This window comes from Panulirus ornatus, chromosome 10 (genome assembly GCF_036320965.1).
Source record: "Panulirus ornatus isolate Po-2019 chromosome 10, ASM3632096v1, whole genome shotgun sequence".
NCBI classification, from domain to species: domain Eukaryota; kingdom Metazoa; phylum Arthropoda; class Malacostraca; order Decapoda; family Palinuridae; genus Panulirus; species Panulirus ornatus.
The window spans coordinates 30388750-30410340 of record NC_092233.1 but is presented as its reverse complement, the minus strand read 5'-3'; the positions used below and the strand labels follow the sequence as shown (position 1 = coordinate 30410340).

General features: G+C 50.5%; 1 protein-coding gene across 27 annotated transcripts in view; it reads left to right on the top strand.

The window, feature by feature from the left end:
- The window catches only part of LOC139750871 (one cut domain family member 2-like), a 636939-nt gene that overhangs the window by 390975 nt on the left and 224373 nt on the right, over window positions 1-21591 (top strand). For 23 of the 27 annotated variants that reach the window (XM_071665708.1, XM_071665712.1, XM_071665710.1 and 20 more), the window contains one exon: window positions 4595-4606. The exons of the other annotated variants lie outside the window; for them this stretch is intronic. In XM_071665708.1, the coding sequence (XP_071521809.1) occupies window positions 4595-4606 (12 nt within the window). The remainder of the gene's footprint in view (window positions 1-4594; window positions 4607-21591) is intronic. 27 annotated transcript variants of the gene reach the window in all.

Genomic DNA, 21591 nt, shown 5'->3' with positions numbered 1-21591 from the left:
GCAGCACCACACCTGTACCACTGCCACACCACACCTGTCACCACTGCCTCACCACACCTGTCACCACTGCCTCACCACACCTGTCCCCACTGCCCCCATCACACCTGTCACCACTGCCCCATCACATCTGTACCACTGCCCCACCACACCTGTCTCCACTGCCCCACCGCACCTGTCACCATTGCCCCCACCACACCTGTCACCACTGCCCCACCACACCTGTACTACTGCCATACCACACCTGTCATCACAATTTCCAGTAACAAGCATGGCACAGGCAAGGACATGTTCATGTCGCAGACGAAGGGAAAATATAATGTATAAGAAAAGAAACCTGAGGATATTTTTGCGTTCCTCGGATGTTTGTAGACCTGATTCTTGAATGTCGGGGGAAGAGGAAATAACGAGAGAAAGAAGAGAATTCAGCAGCTTTGCTCTTCAGGGTAAGGACGTGTCCTCGTGTGGCCGGCCTCCACACACAAGCTATAGGAAGCAGCAGCCCGTCGCATGTCGTCTTGGCTGCGACACACGCAGACACCTCACGAGAGCAGTGGCTGGAGTGGCATGCGATGCCTCTAGAACAGAGAGAGAGAGAGAGAGAGAGAGAGGGGGGGGGGGGGGCAGCAACTTCACGGCAGATGGAGAGGGATGGTTGAGGAGAGGTGGTGGCAGGAAGGTTAATGAGGGAGAATGTTTCTGATCCCACTCTGGCTAATGAAGGTGGAGGAAGATGCAGGCAGTGCTCCACACAAGGGAGGAACGAGACGCCTGTAGATAGATAGATATATATATATATAATAGCTGCTCACAAGAATAGTAATTGTGACTGCCACGTAACGCGCGTAGCTTCAGGGAAGCATATCATATGGGGCTCCCGCTATGGTGGGGAGGAAGATTATAGTTGTAGCCAAGATGTTGGTGTTATTACAAGGTTGGAGTGTCGTGTTGTGATACTGGAGTGTGGGGAAACTAAGGAGATATGGAAAGAGACGCTGCGCTTCTGCACTGCTGGATTGAACCAGGTGAGTGGTGGTCCCTTGTTGCGAGGTGCTGCACATGGCCGAATGAAGAGAGGAAATATACTCAACACGAGGAGGAGGAGCAGGAGGTGGACCGGAGGGAGGAGGGAGGGAATGGAAGTTGAAGTCTGTATACAGAAAAGTGAACATTGTTATAGACTGAGGAAAGATTATGTATGGAGCGACTATACATAACCATGAGAAACACCTCTGTTAACGAGATGAGATGGAGAAGTAGTTCCATCTACGACTACCATGATGGAGCGGCTGCAGGATAGTTCCATCTACGACTACCATGATGGAGCGACTGCAGGATAGTTCCATCTACGACTACCATGATGGAGAGACTGCAGGATAGTTCCATCTACGACTACCATGATGGAGCGACAGGAGGTTCAGACAGAGGTTGGAAATTCAGGGAAGGAAGCTAAGAAAACAAAACCTATTGCCACACTCTGCCAAGTGCTCTCCAGATGAACACCGCGACGAATGGTTCACCAAAATCCCTTTGGGGAGAGAACTCGTCGCTCAGATGACCAGTAGATCTTGCACCAGGAAGTATGGGTCACTGTTGTGAGAAATGGGAATGGGACTCTTAGGTGTTTACGATAATGGGAGAAAGCAGAGTCTCGAGGACTTTGAAGACAGAAGAAGCGACGGAGAGAGAGAGAGAGAGAGAGAGAGAGAGAGAGAGAGAGAGAGAGAGAGAGAGAGAGAGAGAGAGAGAGATGGCAGCCAGTACAGTTAAAACGGATCTCTTTCTTAGGATGGGCTACACTAGGAATGCTTCCGAGAAGAGACGAATATTTAGGTTTTTAGACAGACACTAAATTGACGAGAAAGGGTCGGAGACAGCTCAGAGGAGCACCTTCTCAAGACACGTGGAGCAATGCCAGCCGGACCACATGCCTTGTGCACTCGTAGCTGGGAAGGTAAACGCAAAACCTTACCCGAGGAGCGTTTAGGAGAGGGCAGAGGTTCAGTGGGAGGGGAGACTACACGTAGAATCCCTCAGAGGTACAGGAGAATACGGTGCCTAAAAGAGCGGAGAATTAGGGATAGGTTGATGAGGTGGGAAGAGAAAAAGATTGAATTGTACAAGTTGTACTAGAAGATCTCGGTACAGGAGTAGGAAGATCCATTAGTTGACGAAGTCACAGGAGCACACTTGCTGTTCATTCATGTAGGTGTACTTAACTCCACGAAGAACAGCGTTACAGTGAGTCAGACGACACTTGCCACCAAACCTGCCATGACTGCCTCACTTAAAACACTTTACCCCAGTGCTGCCATATTTGTGCCTCCCGGCCCTCTCTCTTCCCCATTACCCGTACTCAACACTCTTCCCTTCCCCAGACTGCTACAGCTCTCCCCATCACCCGTCCTGTACAACCTCTTCTCCCCAGACTGCTACATTTCTCCCCATCACCCGTCCTTCACGCCCTCCCTTCCCAAGCTGTTTCAGCCCCCGTCTCCCCATCAGCATGCTCCATCCTCCCCCTCAGCACAGGCCGTGCGTCTTGTTTTAGTACAAATGTAAATCCCTGGACGACCACAGCTGATGGAGGCCGGAGACGGCGGCCGGCCCTACCTACCCTGCCAGCCAGGCAGCCAGGCCGCCTCTCTATCCCTGAGAACCATTTCATCTTAAGTCCTTGTTATTAAGCCGGGGGCCAGGTGGAGTGCCCGGCTGCAGGAGGCTAAATAGCCGGTTCTGGTGAGGGAGTAGCATGAAAATAGTAGGTTGTAACGCCCCACAGACTGCTGGCCAAGACGGCCACGCTAATGGCCGGCGTCCCCTCGTCAGAGTGGAGGGCCACAAGACCCGGTAATTACATTCAGGTCAAGCCAGGCGCTGACACCCCCTCTCGCAGCAGCTCGACGCTATTTGCCTCGTCCATAAAGTCCTCCTCACAACATCCACAAAAAACAACTGCCCACAAAGCATCTTCGTTCCTTTCCCCTCACACGAGAGGAAAAAAGACAGGTCACAAACAAGAAGCATGGAAGAGGGGCGGACGTGGGAGCGTGTGAAGGTACGGGGGAAGAGAAACCGTTTACCTGTTAATTTTGGCGGGGAGGGCGTGAAAATAGTGCGTGAGGGTTTTGTGTACCACCTCCCCTCGGCGCAGACTGACCAGCGCCTCCCGCGGGACCAGTTAAGGGGAAGGAATAGCCCAGGGCAATATCAAGGGCCTTTGCCAGCCAACTGAGCCCCGCGCCCCCAGGGGATAGGAATCAACACGCGCACTTCTAATTGGTTTACCACTAAATAGATTTTGAATCGCGGCAGACAGTGATTGTAGCGGCGGCGGGCGGGGGCGGCGGCGGGTGCTGCTGGATCGCCGCCACCGCCGCTGCTCCCACCGCCGACCACTGCCACTTGAACAAAGTTTTAATGTTAGGAAAGAATACGTCGGCTCGCTGTTTCTTTCCACTGTAGTTTTTCCCAGACTGCGCACAAGGGCCGTGCGTAGGCCTGTAAATTCTACCATGGAATGCGTCTTAAAGGTTGCCATAGTAAGACAGATTGTTACCATGACAGGAGGGGTCCAGGCATACATACAGCACACATCATGACTCAAGATCTTGTAGAAGGAATGATATTTTGAGGTATGATTTTTAATTGGCCTCAATCATCCTTATCTTCACACTTACTTGTGTTTTGGTGGATTTTGTTATCTGTAGTGACCTGGAGTGGCCACCCGGCTGACCCAGGTCCCTGGCACTAGTCCTGCTGGTGTGGCCTTGTGGCCGGGCCAGACTCCTGGTACTTATCCAGGTGATTTGACCACCTGGCATGATCCAGACCCCTGGTACTTTTCCCGAAAGTGTGACCACCTGGCTGACCCATACTCCTGGTTCTTGTCTAGGTGGTTTGACCACCTGGCTGATCCAGACCCCTGGTACTTGTCCATGTCAGTTACTCCCGGTCTCTGTGATAGGATTTCCTTGGTAATCAATGGAGGTGACTAGTGTGAGGAGGACTGTGGTAGAGTACTGCGTCGCCGCCCCACTCACCTCTTCCCTGCTACATCTTCCTCATTTTGTGACGTGTTTGTTGCGTTGGCCATTTGTGTGTTGTGTTGGCGGCTCCCGTGCTGTGTTGTGTTGTGTTGGCCGTTCGCGTGTGAAGAGTGTGACTCAGATTTCATCTAAGTGTATGTTGAGTGGTGTGTGTGTGTGTGTGTGTGTGTGTGTGTGTGTGTGTGGTTGGTCGCGCGGCGCCTCGCCCGCCCTCCTGCCACCTACTACAAGACACTGCCCAGCCTCTACAAGACATTATCCAGTCTCTTTTTAGTCATTGTCATTCATTATCTGTTGCTTTATGTTGTACTCTACTGTAGATTTTTAAATGTATTCGCTTTCATTCTCATTTTATTTTATTTAGAATTTTTGGCTGTTTGACGCATGACTCAGGCTGATGAGAAGCAGCATAGATGTATAAGTTTAAAGTAGATTACTTGCCATGCATTTGTATGGGTTTGATAATCTTTAAGTCCGCATTTCCTACCCCATATCATTTGGTAATGTGATTATTTCTCTTTCTTTTCATGTGTCATCAATGTATTCAGCCGGTTTCCAAGGTGAGTAGCCGCTTTCTGTGTGCGCAACGTGGCTGATGCCGGGGTGGGCCTTGGTCGTCCCCGGGCTACCTTCCCTCACTCTTAGGGCGGTGCATGTGGATGTTTGGTCACGAGTGTGCTTTTAGGAGTGAGGGGCGTCCTCTGGTACTGGCTAGGGGCCAGAGCTGCTGAGGGACGTCCTCTAGCACTGGCTGGGGGTCAGAGCTACTGAGGGACGTCCTCTGGTACAGGCTGGGAGCCAGAGCTGCTGAGAGACGTCCTCTGGTACAGGCTGGGGGCCAGAGCTGCTGAGGGACGTCCTCTGGTACTGGCTTTGGGTCAGAGCTACTGAGGGACGTCCTCTAGCACTTACTAGGGCCCTGAGCTGCTGAGGGACGTCCTCTGGTATTGGCTGGGGGCCAGAGCTACTGAGTGACGTCCTCTGGTACAGGCTAGGGACCACAGCTACTGAGGGACGTCCTCTGGTACAGGCTAGGGACCACAGCTGCTGAGGGACGTCCTCTGGTACAGGCTAGGGACCACAGCTGCTGAGGGACGTCCTCTGATAGATGCTGGGGGGCCAGAGCTGATGAGGGACGTCCTATGGGACAAACCGAGAACTAAAGCTGTTAAGAGGCGTCCTGTTGTGCAGGCCTGGGACCAGAGCAGCTCATTTTTGGTAAGCGCCATCCCTTGGTGCAGACTGGTGACCAGAACGTCTCTCAAGGGAAGTGAGAGGCGTGCCCTGGTATAGGCCTGCAAATAGAGCTGGTAGGAAGTAGCTAGGAACATCCTCTTTCGTCGGGATAGATAACTTAACATGTGTAGCAACACTGGTCTGAACAAAACCATCGTGCTACAGAAGCAGACCTGCTGGCACACCGCACAATATCTGAAGTTTATAACCAATACAGAGGCTACAACACACTTCATATCCCTAGAATATCTAAACAAGCCAAGTTAGAGAGCTTTAGCTTGTTATGGGCACGGCTGCTGCTGTTTGGTCTGCACGTGGACGGTATTGGCTGTCGACCATTGGCATGAAGGTCTTGTGTTGCTGCCAGAGAATACCTGGCCATACACCACAACCTCCCACCTCTATCCCACAGAGAATACCTGGCCATACACCAAAACCTCCACCTCTATCCCACAGAGAATACCTGGCCATACACCACAACCTCCCACCTCCATCCCACAGAGAATAACTGGCCATACACCACAACCTCCCACCTCCATCCCAGAGAGAATACCTGGCCATACACCAAAACCTCCCACCTCCATCCCACAGAGAATAACTGGCCATACACCAAAACCTCACACCTACATCACACAGTACCTTCCCTTCCCCACACACCAGTACCGTCCCTTACCCACACACCAGTACCTTCCCATACCCACACACCAGTACCTTCCCTTACCCACACACCAGTACCTTCCCTTACCCACACACCAGTACCTTCCCATACCCACACACCAGTACCTTCCCTTACCCACATACCAGTACCTTCCCTTCCCCACACACCAGTACCTTCCCTTACCCACACACCAGTACCTTCCCATACCCACACACCAGTACCTTCCCATACCCACACACCAGTATCTTCCCATACCCACACACCAGTACCTTCCCTTCCCCACACACCAGTACCTTCCCTTACCCACACACCAGTACCTTCCCATACCCACACACCAGTATCTTCCCATACCCACACACCAGTACCTTCCCTTACCCACACATCAGTACCTACCCTTACCCACACACCAGTACCTTCCCATACCCACACACCAGTACCTTCCCTTAATCACACACCAGTACCTTCCCATACCAACACACCAGTACCTTCCCATACCCACACACCAGTACCTTCCCATACCCACACACCAGCACCTTCCCTTACCCACACACCAGTACCTTCCCATACCCACACCCCAGTACCTTACCATACCCACACATCAGTACCTTACCATACCCACACACCAGTACCTTCCCTTCCCCACACACTAGTACCTTACCATACCCACACACCATTACCTTCCCTTACCCACACACCAGTACCTTCCCATAACCACACACCAGTACCTTTCCTTACCCACACAACAGTACCTCCCCTCACCCACACACCAGTACCTTCCCATACCCACACAACAGTACCTTCCCTTACCCACACATCAGTACCTTCCCATAACAACACACCAGTGCCTTCCCTTACCCACACAATAGTACCTCCCCTTACCCACACACCAGTACCTTCCCATACCCACACACCAGTACCTTCCCTTACCCACACACCAGTAACTTTCCTTACCCACACATCAGTACCTTCCCTTACCCACACACCAGTACCTTCCCTTACCCACACATCAGTACCTTCCCTTACCCACACACCAGTACCTTCCCATACCCACACACCAGTACCTTCCCTTACCCACACACCAGTACCTTCCCATACCCACATACCAGTACCTTCCCATACCCACATACAAGTACCTTCCCTTACCCACACACCAGTACCTTCCCATACCCACATACAAGTACCTTCCCTTACCCACACACCAGTACCTTCCCATACCCACACACCAGTACCTTCCCTTACCCACACACCAGTACCTTCCCATACCCACATACCAGTACCTTCCCATACCCACATACAAGTACCTTCCCTTACCCACACACCAGTACCTCCCCATATCTACACACCAGTACCTTCCTTGCCCACTCACAAGTACCTTACCATACCCACACACCAGTACCTACCTTTACCCACACACCAGTACCTTTCCTTACCCACACACCAGTACCTTCCCTTACCCACACACCAGTACCATCCCATACCCACACACCAGTACCTACCCTTACCCACACACCAGTACCTTCCCATACCCACACACCAGTACCTTCCTTTCCCCACACACCAGTACCTTCCCATACCCACACACTAATATCTTCCAGTATCCACACACCAGTACCTTACCATACCCACACACCAGTACCTTCCCTTACCCACACATCAGTACCTTCCATACCCACACACTAGTACCTTCCCATACCCACACACCAGTACCTTCCCTTCCCCACACACCAGTACCTTCCCTTACACACACAAGAGTACCTTCCCATACCCATCCACCAGTACCTTCCCTTCCCCATACAACTGTACCTTCCCATACCCACACACCAGTACCTTCCCATACCCACACACCAGTACCTTCCCATACCCACATACCAGTACCTTCCCATACCCACATACAAGTACCTTCCCTTACCCACACACCAGTACCTCCCCATATCTACACACCAGTACCTTCCTTGCCCACTCACAAGTACCTACCTTACCCACACACAGTACCTACCTTTACCCACACACAGTACCTTCCTACCCACACACCAGTACCTTCCCTTACCCACACACCAGTACCTTCCCTTCCCCACACACAGTACCTTCCCTTACCCACACACCAGTACCTTCCCATACCCACACACCAGTACCTTCCATTCCCCACACACCAGTACCTTCCCATACACACACAAGATACCTTCCCATCCCATCACACAGTACCTTCCCTACCCATACAACCGTACTTCCCATACCCACACACCAGTACCTCCCATACCCACACACCAGTACCTTACCCTTACCCACACATCAGTACCTTCCCATACCCACACACCAGTACCTTCCCTTCCCACACACCAGTACCTTCCCTTACACACACACAAGTACCTTCCCATACCATCCACCAGTACCTTCCCTTCCCATACAACTGTACCTTCCCATACCCACACACCAGTACCTTCCCTTCCCCACACACCAGTACCTTCCCTTACATACACAAGAGTACCTTCCCATACCCATCCACCAGTACCTTCCCTTCCCCATACAACTGTACCTTCCCATACCCACACACCAGTACCTTCCCATACCCACACACCAGTACCTTCCCATACCCACACACTAGTATCTATCCATACCCACACACCAGTACCTCCCCGTATCCATACACAATTACCTTCCGTTCCCCACACACCAATACCTTCCGTTCCCCACACACCAGTATCTTCCTATACCCACACACCAGTACCTTCCCTTCCCCACACACAAGTACCCTCCCATACCCACACACCAGTACCTTCCCTTCTCCACACACCAGTACCTTCCCTTCCTCACATACCAGCACCTATCCTTACCCACACACCAGTACCTACCCATAATCATACACCAGTGCCTCCCCTTACCTACACACCAGTACCTTCCCTTACCCTTACACCAATATCTACCCTTACCCACACACCAGTACCTCCCAGTACCCACACACCAGTACCATCCCACACCCACACACCAGTACCTTCCAACCCACACACCAGTACCTACCCGTACCCTTACACCAGTACCTTCCCTTACCCACACACCAGTACCTTCCCATACCCACACACCAGTACCTTCCCTTATCCACACACTAGTACTTTTCCATACCCACACACCAATACCTCTCCGTATCCACACACCAGTACCTTCCCTTACCCACACACAAGTATTTTCCCATACCAACCGCACCAGTACTTTCCCATACCAGCACACCAGTACCTTCCCTTACACACACACCAGTACCTTCCCGTATCCACACACCAGTACCTCCCCGTACCCACACACCAGTACCTTCCCTTACCCACACACCAGTACCTTCCCATACCCACACACCAGTACCTTCCCTTACCCACACACCAGTACCTTCCCTTACACACACACCAGTACCTTCCCATACCCACACACCAGTACCTTCCCATACCCACACACCAGTACCTTCCCTTACCCACACACCAGTACCTTTCCATACCCACACACCAGTACCTCTCCGTATCCACACACCAGTACTTTCCCATACCCACACACCAGTACCTTCCCATACCCACACACCAGTACCTTCCCTTACCCACACACCAGTACCTTTCCATACCCACACGCCAGTACCTCTCCGTATCCACACACCAGTACCTTCCCATACCCACACACCAGTACCTTCCCATACCCACACACAAGTATTTTCCCATTCCCACATACCTGTACCTTCCCATTCCCACACACCAGTTTCTACCTATACCCACACACCAGTACCTCCCCGTACCCACACACCAGTACCTTTCCTTCCCCACACACCAATACTTCCCTTCCCCACACACCAGTGTCTTCCTATACCCAGACACCAGTACCTTTCTTTCCCCACACACCAATACTTCCCTTCCCCACACACCAGTGTCTTCCTATACCCAGACACCAGTACCTTTCCTTCCCCACACACCAATACTTCCCTTCCCCACACACCAGTGTCTTCCTATACCCAGACACCAGTACCTTCCCTTACCCATACACCAGTACCTTCCCATTCCCACACACCAGTATATACCTATACCCACACACCAGTACCTCCCCGTACCCACACACCAGTACCTTCCCTTACCCACACACAAGTATTTTCCCATATCCACACACCAGTACCTTCCCATTCCCACACACCAGTATCTATCTAGACCCACACACCAGTACCTTCCCATTCCCACGCACCAGTATCCCCACGTACCCATACACCAGTACCTTCCCTTACCCACACACAAGTATTTTCCCATACCCACACACCAGTACCTCCCCGTGCCCACACACCAGTACCTTCCCCAACCCACACACCAGTATCTACCTATAATCACACACCAGTACCTCCCCGTACCCACACACCAGTACCTTCACATTCCCACACACCAGTATCTACCTATAACCACACACCAGTACCTTCCCGTACCCACACACCAGTACCTTCCCTTACCCACACACCATTACCTTCCCTTACCCACACACAAGTATTTTCCCATACCCACACACCAGTACCTTCCCTTACCCACACACCAGTACCTTCCCATACCCACACACCAGTACCTTCCCATACCCACACACCAGTACCTCCCCGTACCCACACACCAGTACCTTCCCATACCCACACACCAGTACCTTCCCATTCCCACACACCAGTCTCTACCTATACCCACACACCAGTACCTCCCCGTACCCACACACCAGTACCTTCCCTTACCCACACACAAGTATTTTCCCATACCCACACACCAGTACCTTCCCATTCCCACACACCAGTATCTGTCTATACCCACACACCAGTACCCCCACGTACCCATACACCAGTACCTTCCCTTACCCACACACTAGTATTTTCCCATACCCACACACCAGTACCTCCCCGTATCCACACACCAGTACCTTCCCATACCCACACACCAGTACCTCCCCGTACCCACACACCAGTACCTTCCCTTCACACACCAGTACCTCCCCGTACCCACACACCAGTACCTTCCCTTCTCCCTACACCAGTACCTCCCCGTACCCACACACTAGTACCTTCCCATACCCACATATTCCATCACCTCCTGGTCCTCTATCACTTCATTTCCTCCATCTTCTCCTAGTCCTCCATTATCTCCAGGTCCTTCATCACCTCCTGATAATCCATCATCCTCCTGGTCCTCCGTCACCTTCTAGTCCTCCATCACCTTCTGGTCCTCCATCACCTTTTAATCTTCCATCACTTACTGATCTTCCATCACCTCCTGGTCCTCCATCACCTCCTGATCCTCAATCAACTCCTGGTCCACCATCACCTCCTGATCCTCCATCTCCTCCTGATCCTCCATCACCTGTTGGTCCTCCATCACCTCCGGATCTACCATCACCTCCTGACCATCCATCACCTCCTAGTCCTCCATCGCCTCCTGATCCTCCATCTCCTCCTGGCCCTCCATCACCTTCTGGCCTTCCATCACCTCTTGGTCCTGCATCACCTTCTGGTCCTCCATCACACTCCTGATCCTCCATCACCTCCTTGTCCTCCATCACCTCCTGCTCCTCCATCACCTCCTGCTCCTCCATCACCACCTGATCCTCCATCATCTCCTAGTCCTCCATCACCTCCTGATCCTCCCTCACCTCCATCACCTGTTCCTCCATCACCTCCATCATCTGTTCCTTTATCACCTCTTGGTCTTCCATCTTCACCTGATCCTTTCTCACCTCCATCACCTCAGTCACCTGTTCCCCCATCACCTCTTGGTCCTCCATCACCACCTGATACTCCCTCACCTACTTCACCTGTTCCTCCATCACTTCCATCACCTGTTCCTCCATCACCTCCATCATCTGTTCCTCCATCACCTCTTGGTCCTCCATCTTCACCTTATCCTTTCTCACCTCCATCACCTCAATCATCTGTTCCTCCATCACCACCTGATCCTCCGTCACCTCCCGGTCCTCCATCACTTCCTGGTCGTCCATCACCTCTTAGTCCTCCGTCACCTCCTGGTTCTCCATTATCTCTTGGTCCTCCATCACCACCTGATCCTCCATCACTTCCTGATCCATCATCACTTCCTGATCCTCCATCACCTCCTGATCCTCCGTCACCACCTGATCTTGCATCACGTCTTAGTCTTCCATCACTCCCTGGTCCTCCATCACCACCTTGTCCTCCATCACCTCCTGATCTTCCATCTCCTACTGGTCCTACATCACCTTCTGGTCTTCCATCACCTCTTGATCCTCCATCACCTTCTGGTCCTCCACCACACTCCTGATCCTTCATCACACTTCTAATCTCCCATCACCTCCTTGTCCTCCATCACCTCCTTATCCTCCATCACCTCCTTGTCCTCCATCAACTCCTGGTTTTCCATCACCTTTTGGTCCTCCATCATCTACTGAAACTGCATTACTCCTGATCCTCCATCACCTCCTGATCCTCCGTCATTTCTTGGTCCTCCATCACCTCATGATCTTCCATCACCCCTAATCCTGCATCACTTCCTGGTCCTCCATCTTAGCCTTATCCTCCATCACCTCCAGGTCCTCCATCATCCTCGTTGTCCTCCATCTCCTCATGATCCTCCACCACCTCTTTGTCCTCCATCGCATCCTGATCCTCCATCACCTTCTGATCCTCCATCACCTCCTGATCCTCCAACGCTTCCTGGTCATCCACACCTCCTGGTCCTCCATCGCCACCTGATCCTCCCTCACCTCCATTCACCTCCATCACCTCCTGTTCCTCCATCACCTCCTGATCCTCCATCACCTCCTGTCCTCCATCACCTCCGAGTCCTCCATCACCACCTGGTTCTCTATCATCTCATGGTCTTCCATCACCTCCCCGTCCTCCATCACCTCCCCGTCCTCCATCACCTCCCCGTCCTCCATCACCTCCCGGTCCTTCATCATCTCCTAGTCCTCCATCACCTCCTGGTTCTCCACTATCTCTTGGTCCTCCATCACCACCTGATCTTCCATCACCTCCTGATCCTCCATCACCTCCTGATCCTCCATCGCCTCCTGATCCTGCATCACCCCTTGATCCTCCATCACCTCCTGATCCTCCATCACCCCTTGTTCCTACATCACCTCCTGATCCTCCATCATCACCTGATCCTCCATCACCTCCTGGTCCTCCATCACCTCCTGGTCCTCCATCACCCCTTGATCCTCCATCACCTCCTGATCCTGCATCACCCCTTGTTCCTACATCACCTCCTGATCCTCCATCATCACCTGATCCTCCATCACCTCCTGGTCCTCCATCACCTCCTGATCCTCCATCACCCCTTGATCCTCCATCACCCCTTGATCCTCCATCACCTCCTGACGTACATCATCTTCTGATCCTCCATCACCCCCTGATCCTCCATCACCTCCTGATTTCCTATCACCTTCTGGTCCTCCATCACCTCCTGATCCTCCATTACCTCCTGATCCTCCATCACCACCTGATCCTCCATCACCTCCTGATCCTCCATCACCCCCTGATCCTCCATCACCTCCTGATTTCCTATCACCTTCTGGTCCTCCATCACCTCTTGATCCTCCATCACCTCCTGATCCTCCATTACCTCCTGATCCTCCATCGCCACCTGATCCTCCATCACCTCCTGATCTTTCATCACCTGGTCCTCCATCACCTTCTGATTTCCTGTCACCTTCTGATCCTCCATCACCTCCTGATCCTCCATTACCTCCTGATCCTCCATCAGCACCTGATCCTCCATCACCTCCTGATCTTTCATCACCTGGTCCTCCATCATCTCCTGCTCCCCCATCAACACCTACCCCTCCATCACCTAATCACCCATCACCTCCTGATCCTCCATCACCCTCTGATCCCCCATCACCTCCTGATCCTCCATCACTCCTGGTCGTTTATCACCTCCTAGTCCTCCATCACCCCCTGATCTTCCATCACCTGATCCTTCATCATCTTCTGATCCTCCATCACCTCCTGGCCCTCCATCACCTCCTGGTCCTCCATCACATTCTGGTCCTCCATTACCTCCTTATCCTCCATCACCTGATCCTTCATCACCTCCTGTTCCTCAATCACCTCCTGGTCCTCCATCATCCTCCTGATCTTCCCTCACCTTGTCCTCCATCATCATCGTGATCCTCCATCACCTCTTGCTCCTCCATCACCGCCAGATCCTCCATCACCTCCTGTTCCTCCATCACCTTCTGGTCCTCCTTTACATCCTAATCCTCCATCACCTCCTGATCATCCATCACCCCCTGGCCCTCCATCACTATCTTGATCCTCCATCACCTCCTGATCCTCCATCACACTTCTGATCCTTCATCACACTCCTGATCCTCCATCACCTTCTGATCCTCCATCACTTCCTGGTCCTCCATCACCTCCTCATCCTCCATCACACTTCTGATCCTTCATCACACTCCTGATCCTCCATCACCTTCTGATCCTCCATCACTTCCTGGTCCTCCATCACCTCCTCATCCTCCATCACACTTCTGATCCTTCATCACACTCCTGATCCTCCATCACCTTCTGATCCTCCATCACTTCCTGGTCCTCCATCACCTCCTCATCCTCCATCACACTTCTGATCCTTCATCACCTTCTGATCCTCCATCACTTCCTGGTCCTCCATCACCTCCAGATCCTCCATCACCTCCTGTTCCTCCATCACCTTCTGGTCCTCCTTCACATCCTAATCCTCCATCACCTCCTGGTCCTCCATCACCTCCTCATCCTCCATCACACTTCTGATCCTCCATCACCTCCTCATCCTCCATCACACTCCTGATCCTCCATCACTTCCTGGTCCTCCATCACTTCTTGGTCCTCCATCACCCTCTTCATTATCGCCCCTTCCCCTGGAGTCGTCCTGGATGTGTTGCTGGTTCAGGTGGCAGCTGCGGTTGCTCCTCCTCTTACTGTACTGCTCCCTCCTGCGTCACGTCTCCGTCGTTGGTTTACTCTGTATATGTGTTTCTCTTCCTGGTTCTCCTGTATTTAGGTTTCTGTCGTTCTTGTGCTCTTGCATTCAGGTTTCTGTTGTCCTTGTACTCTTGTATTCAGGTTTCTGTTGTCCTTGTACTCTTGTATTCAGGTTTCTGTCGTCCTTGTACTCATGTATTCAGGTTTCTGTCGTCCTTGTACTCTTGTATTCAGGTTTCTGTCGTCCTTGTACTCTTGTATTCAGGTTTCTGTCGTCCTTGTACTCCTGTATTCAGGTTTCTGTCGTCCTTGTACTCTTGTATTCAGGTTTCTGTAGTCCTTGTACTCTTGTATTCAGGTTTCTGTCGTCCTTGTACTCTTGTATTCAGGTTTCTGTCGTCCTTGTACTCTTGTATTCAGGTGTCTGTCGTCTTTGTACTCTTGTATTCAGGTTTCTGTCGTCCTTGTACTCTTGTATTCAGGTTTCTGTCGTCCTTGTACTCTTGTATTCAGGTTTCTGTCGTTCTTGTACTCTTGTATTCAGGTTTCTGTCGTCCTTGTACTCTTGTATTCAGGTTTCTGTCGCCCTTGTACTCTTGTATTCAGGTTTCTGTCGTCCTTGTACTCTTGTATTTAGGTTTCTGTTGTCATTGTACTCCTGTATTCAGGTTTCTGTCGTCCTTGTACTCTTGTATTCAGGTTTCTGTTGTCATTGTACTCCTGTATTCAGGTTTCTGTCGTCCCTGTACTCTTGTATTCAGGTTTCTGTTGTCCTTGTACTCTTGTATTCAGGTTTCTGTCGTCCTTGTACTCTTGTATTCAGGTTTCTGTCGTCCTTGTACTCTTGTATTCAGGTTTCTGTCGTCCTTGTACTCTTGTATTCAGGTTTCTGTCTTCCTTGTACTATTGTATTCAGGTTTCTGTTGTCCTCGTACTCCTGTATTCAGGTTTCTGTCGTCCTTGTACTCTTGTATTCAGGATTCTGTCGGCCTTGCATTCTTGTATTCAAGATTCTGTCGTCCTTGTACTCTTGTATTCAGGTTTCTGTCGTCCTTGTACTCTTGTATTCAGGTTTCTGTCGTCCTTGTACTCTTGTATTCAGGTTTCTGTCGTCCTTGTACTCCTGTATTCAGGTTTCAGTCGGCCTTGTACTCTTGTATTCACGTTTCTGTCGTCCTTGTACTCCTGTAATCAGGTTTCTGTCGTCCTTGTGCCCCTGTATTCAGGTTTCAGACGGCCTTGTACTCTTGTATTCAGGATTCTGTCGTTCTTGTACTCTTGTATTCAGGTTTCTGTCGTCCTTGTACTTTTGTATTCAGGTTTCTGTTGTCCTTGTACGCCTGTATTCAGGTTTCTGTCGTCCTTGTACTCCTGTATTCAGGTTTCTGTCGGCCTTGTACTCCTGTGTTCAGGTTTCTGTCGTCATTGTATTCTTGTATTCAGGTTTCTGTCGTACTTGTACTCCTGTATTTAAGTATATCGTCCTTTTACTTTTGTATTCAAGTATATCGTCCTTGTACCTTTGTATTCAGGTATATCGTCTTTATATTCCTGTATTCGGGTCTCTGTCGCCTTTGTACTCCTGTATTCAGATATACCATTCTTGTAGTCTTGTATTCGGTTGTATCGTCCTTGTACTCCTGTATGCAGGTTTCTGTCGTCCATGTACTCTTTTATTCAGGTATATTGTCCTTGTACTCCTGTATTCAGGTCTCTGTCGTCCCTGTACTCTTGTATTCAGGTATATATATCGTCCTTGTACTCCTGTATTCAGGTCTCTCGTCCTTTTACTCCTGTATTCAGGTTTCTGTCGTCCTTGTATTCTTGTATTCAGGTTTCGGTCGTATCTTATACTCTTATATTCAGGTCTGTCGTCCTTGTATTCTTGTATTCAGGTCTCTGTCGTATCTTGTACTCTTGTATTCAGGTCTGTCGTCCTTGTATTCCTGTATTTAGGACTCTGTCGTATCATATACATTTGTATTTAGGTCTGTCGTCCTTGTTCTGTATTCAGGGCTCTGTCCTCCTTGTACTTTTGTATTTGAGTTTTCTGTCTTCTTTGTAACTCTACACATTTTCGTCTACAGCACCTCCACCGCCTCGCTCTCCTTTACAACGTCATCCCCCTCAACCTCCCCTCCTCCACAACACACCCTTCCCCACAACACACCCTTCCCCACAATACGTCTTCCTCCACAACACACCCTTCCCCACAACACGTCTTCCTCCACAACACATCCTTCCCCACAACACACCCTTCCCCACAACACGTCTTCCTCCACAACACACCCTTCCCCACAACACGTCTTCCTCCACAACACACCCTTCCCCACAATACGTCTTCCTCCACAACACACCCTTCCCCACAACACGTCTTCCTCCACAACACACCCTTCCCCACAACACACCCTTCCCCACAACACGTCTTCCTCCACAACATGTCCTCCCCGCAACACGTCCTCTCCCACAACACGTCCTCCCCACAACACGTCCTCTCTCACATCACGCCCTTTCCCACAACACGCGCACCTCCGAGCCTTCCCTCACCTCACCGTGCCCCTGGCCCTTGGCACCTCAGACGGCCGTCTTGCTCGGCTAAGTAAAACGCACCTCAGCGGTCAAGTGTTTTGGATTACGTCATTCCGTACCTTTCCCACACATAGCTTCGTTATACGTCATACTTCTGTTGTGTGTCTTCAGCGCCAGACCTTCACCCTCCAGCGAAACGACAACATGTAAAATATTTCGTACTGTTGTCTGTTTGGGTGTTTTCTGTATGAGGCGATGTGTTGTTAAGTGATAGTTATGTTAGAGTTGCTGTGTTAGGGTGACTAAAGACGTATTAGGGTACCCAGAGTTGTGCTAGGATGACTGGGGAAAGTGTGGAAATAAGTCCAGCTATTATAGGATGACGAGGGCTTTGTTATGCCATCCAGAGGCTGTGTTTACCCCAGTCGTGGCTGTGAAGATGGCCAGAGTTGTGTGGTCACCTGGACCTAACCTGTGTTAGGTTAGCCCTTGTTAGAGGGACTTTGTTGAGGCGACCAGGGCTGTGTTAGGATACCAGAACTGTCTTACGATGACCAGGGCTATGTTAGGATTACTATGGTTATTTTAATGTAACCCAGACTGTGTGTGAGCTGTTTTAAGGTGACCCAGGCTGTGTTAGGGTTGTTTTAAGGTGACCAGGGATGTGTTAGGATACCTAGGGCTATATTAGAATTACCATAACTGTGTTAGAGTGAATAGAACTGTTCCACTGTGACCAGGGCTGTGTTAGGATGACCAGGGCTGTGATAAGATGATCAGATAACGGGGACTGCCTAAGTATGGTCATGGATGATTTAGAATAGCCAGGGCTGTGTTAGGGTTACCATTGGTGGATCAACAAGACTACATCAATGTTACCTTGACCAGGGCTGTGTAGAAGTGGCTTGGGGCTGTTGATATGCAGAGAGCTGTGTTAGGGTGTCGCAGACCACGTCAAGGTGGCTCGGCAAATGTAAAGATTAGCAAGGCTATGTTAGAATAATCAGAACTGTGTTACGATGGTTGGGGTTACTGTGGAATGATTACTAGGGCTTTGTAGAGTTGACCAGGGCTATGTTAAGATTACTAAGACCGCGAAAAGATGACCAGGAATGTGTTAGAGTGACCATGACAGTGTTAGGAAGTGTTAGTGTATTAATGAGGGCTCTGTTAGAATAGTCACATGAACAGGGCTGTTTAAGGGTAATTGAAGCTGTCTGGGGATAAACGGGACTGATAACATGATTATAACCGTGTTAAAATGATCAGAACTGTGTTGCTGACCAGGGCTGTGTAGCTGACCAGGGCTGTGTAGCTGACCAGGGCTGTGTAGCTGACCAGGGCTGTGTGGCTGACCAGGGCTGTGTAGCTGACCAGGGCTGTGTAGCTGACCAGGGCTGTGTCTTCATAATCTATGTCAGTAAGACTGTGGGTGTGTACAGATGCTTTGGGCTATGCTAGGAAGGTGTAGGCTGTGTTTAGATACATAGGGCTGTGTTAGGATACCTTGGATTGAATGAGGGCGGCCAGGACTATGTGAGAGTGGCCAGGGCTGTGTAAGTATAACAGAGTTTGTGCTGTGGTGTCCAGGGCTGTGTTACGATGGCCATAACTGTGCAAAAGTGGCCAGGGCTGTGTTATGTTGGCCATGGCTGTGTAAAGTTAATCAGGGCTGTGTTAGGATAACCAGGGATGTAAAGAGATAGCCAGGGCTGACTTATGGTAACCAGGGCTGTGTTAGGATAACCAGGGATGTAAAGAGATAACCAGGGCTGTGTTAGAATGGCCACAGTTGTGTGAAAATGGCAGGACTGTGTTAAGTTGCCCAGGTATGGGTAAAGATAACTAGGACTGTGCTACGATAACCAAGCTGTGATAGAGTCGCTAGAGCTGTGTATAGGTAACTAGGGCTGTGTTAGGATGGCCAGGGTTGTTTAAAGATAACCAGGGCTGTATTAGCACGGCCAATTGTATGCAAAGAAAATAAAGGCTGTGTTAAGATAACCAGAGCTAAGTAAAGATAACCAGGGCTGAATTAGGGTGGTCATTGCTGTGTTGGCATGGCCAAGGGTATGAGTAAAGATAATCTGGACTATGTTAGGGAAGCTACAACTGTAAAGATAACCAGTTCTGTGTTAGAATTGACAGAGCTATTAGAGATAACCAGGCAGTGTTAGAATGGTCAGAACTATATAAACATAATCAGGGCTGTGTTAGCATGGCCAGAGCCGTGGTAACATAACCAAAGCTCTTTTAGGGAGGCAGGAGCTGTGTTAGGGTGGCCAGAGCTGTATAGAAGTAACCAAGGCTATATTTAGATGGCCAGTGCTTAGTAAACTTAACCATGGCTGTGTTAGGGTGGCCAAACTTATAAAGATAACCACGGCTGTGTTAGAGTTGCCATAGCTGTTTAAAGGTGACCAGGGCTGTCTTAGAATGACCAGAGCTATGCAAAGACAATTAGTGCTGTGTTAGTGTGGCAAGGGTTCTTTAAAGGTCACCAGGGCTGTGTTAATGGCCAGAACTGTTTAAACATATCCAGGGCTACGTTAGGGAGGCGAGAGCTGTTGCAACCAGGGCTGTGTTGGAATGGTCAGAGATGTGTGAAGATTACCAGGGCTGTGTTAGGACAGGTAGGGCTGTGTAAGGATGATCAGGAATGCGTGGATTGTGTTAGGATGACCGTAGCTGTGTTAAGATAATTAGAGCCGTGTTAGGGTGGCCAGAGCTGTTTAAAGATAACCAGGGCTGTGTTAGGGTGGCCAGAACTGTAAAGATAACCTGGCCTGTGTTATGATGCCCAGGATCGTGTAGATATAACTAGGGCTGTGTTAGAACTGCCAGAACTGTTTGAAAATAACATGGGATGTGTTAGTATGGTTGAGGCTGTTAGAATAACTAGGGTTGTGTAAGAATGACTCGGGCTGTGCTAGGATGGTCATAGCTATGTTGATATAACCAGAGCTGTGTTAAGGTGACTATCGCAGTGTAAAGATAGCCATGGCTCTGTTAGAATGGCCAGCGCTGTTTAAAGATAACTAGGGTTGTGTGAGGGTGGCTGAGTCTATCTAGAAATAACTAGGGCTGTGTTAGGGTGAATAGAAGTGTGTAAAGATAACCAGGACTGTGTTGGGATGATCAGAACTGTGTTAGGATGACCAGTGACTGTGATGTGTGACCAGGACTGTGTTACGGCAACCAAAAGTGTGCTGGATTAACCAAAGACTTTGTTAGGGTTATTTACTGCTATGTTAAGATGATCGTGACTGTGTTATAATCACCAAGACTGTTATGATACCTGGCTGGGGCTGTGTCACGATGACCAGGGCTGTGTTAGAATGATCACAGCTGTGATGGAGTGACCAGGGTTGTGTTAGGATATCCAAGGCTTTGTTAGGATGACCAGGGCTGTGCTAGGATGACCTGGACTGTGTCAGTGTTACCACGACTGTGTTAGGTGGTCAGGGCTGTGCTACGATGACGTGGGCTGTGCTAAGATGGTTAGGGCTGTTTTTAAGATGACCATGGTTGTGTTGAGGGCTCCAAGGCTTTGTTAGGATGACCCGAGCTGTGATAGGGCAACCAGGACTCATAAGATGACTGGAGATGTGTTTTAATGGCCAGAGCTGTGTTAGAATGACGATGAATGTTTTTAGATGAGTAAGGTAGTGTTAGGACACCAGCACTGTGATAGGATAACCATTGTCGTGTTAACATTACTTGAGATGTGTCAAGATGACCAGAGCTGTGTTAAGTTGGACAGGGCTGTGTTAGGAAGACTAGCTAGCACTTTGTTACATCCAACACCACATTTGTGGTGCCCCACTGCCTGGTGGTGTGACGATCCTTGGGTGTGGTGCCCCACTGCCTGGTGGTGTGACGACCCCTGGATGTGGTGCCCCACTGCCTGGTGGTGTGACGATCCTTGGGTGTGGTGCCCCACTGTCTGGTGGTGTGACGATCCCTGGGTGTGGTGCCCCACTGTCTGGTGGTGTGACGATCCCTGGATGTGGTGCCCCACTGTCTGGTGGTGTGACTATCCCTGGGTGTGGTGCCCCAATGTCTGGTGGTGTGACGATCCCTGGATGTGGTGCCCCACTGTCTGGTGGTGTGACGATCCCTGGATGTGGTGTCCCACTGTCTGGTGGTGTGACTATCCCTGGATGTGGTGCCCCACTGTCTGGTGGTGTGACTATCCCTGG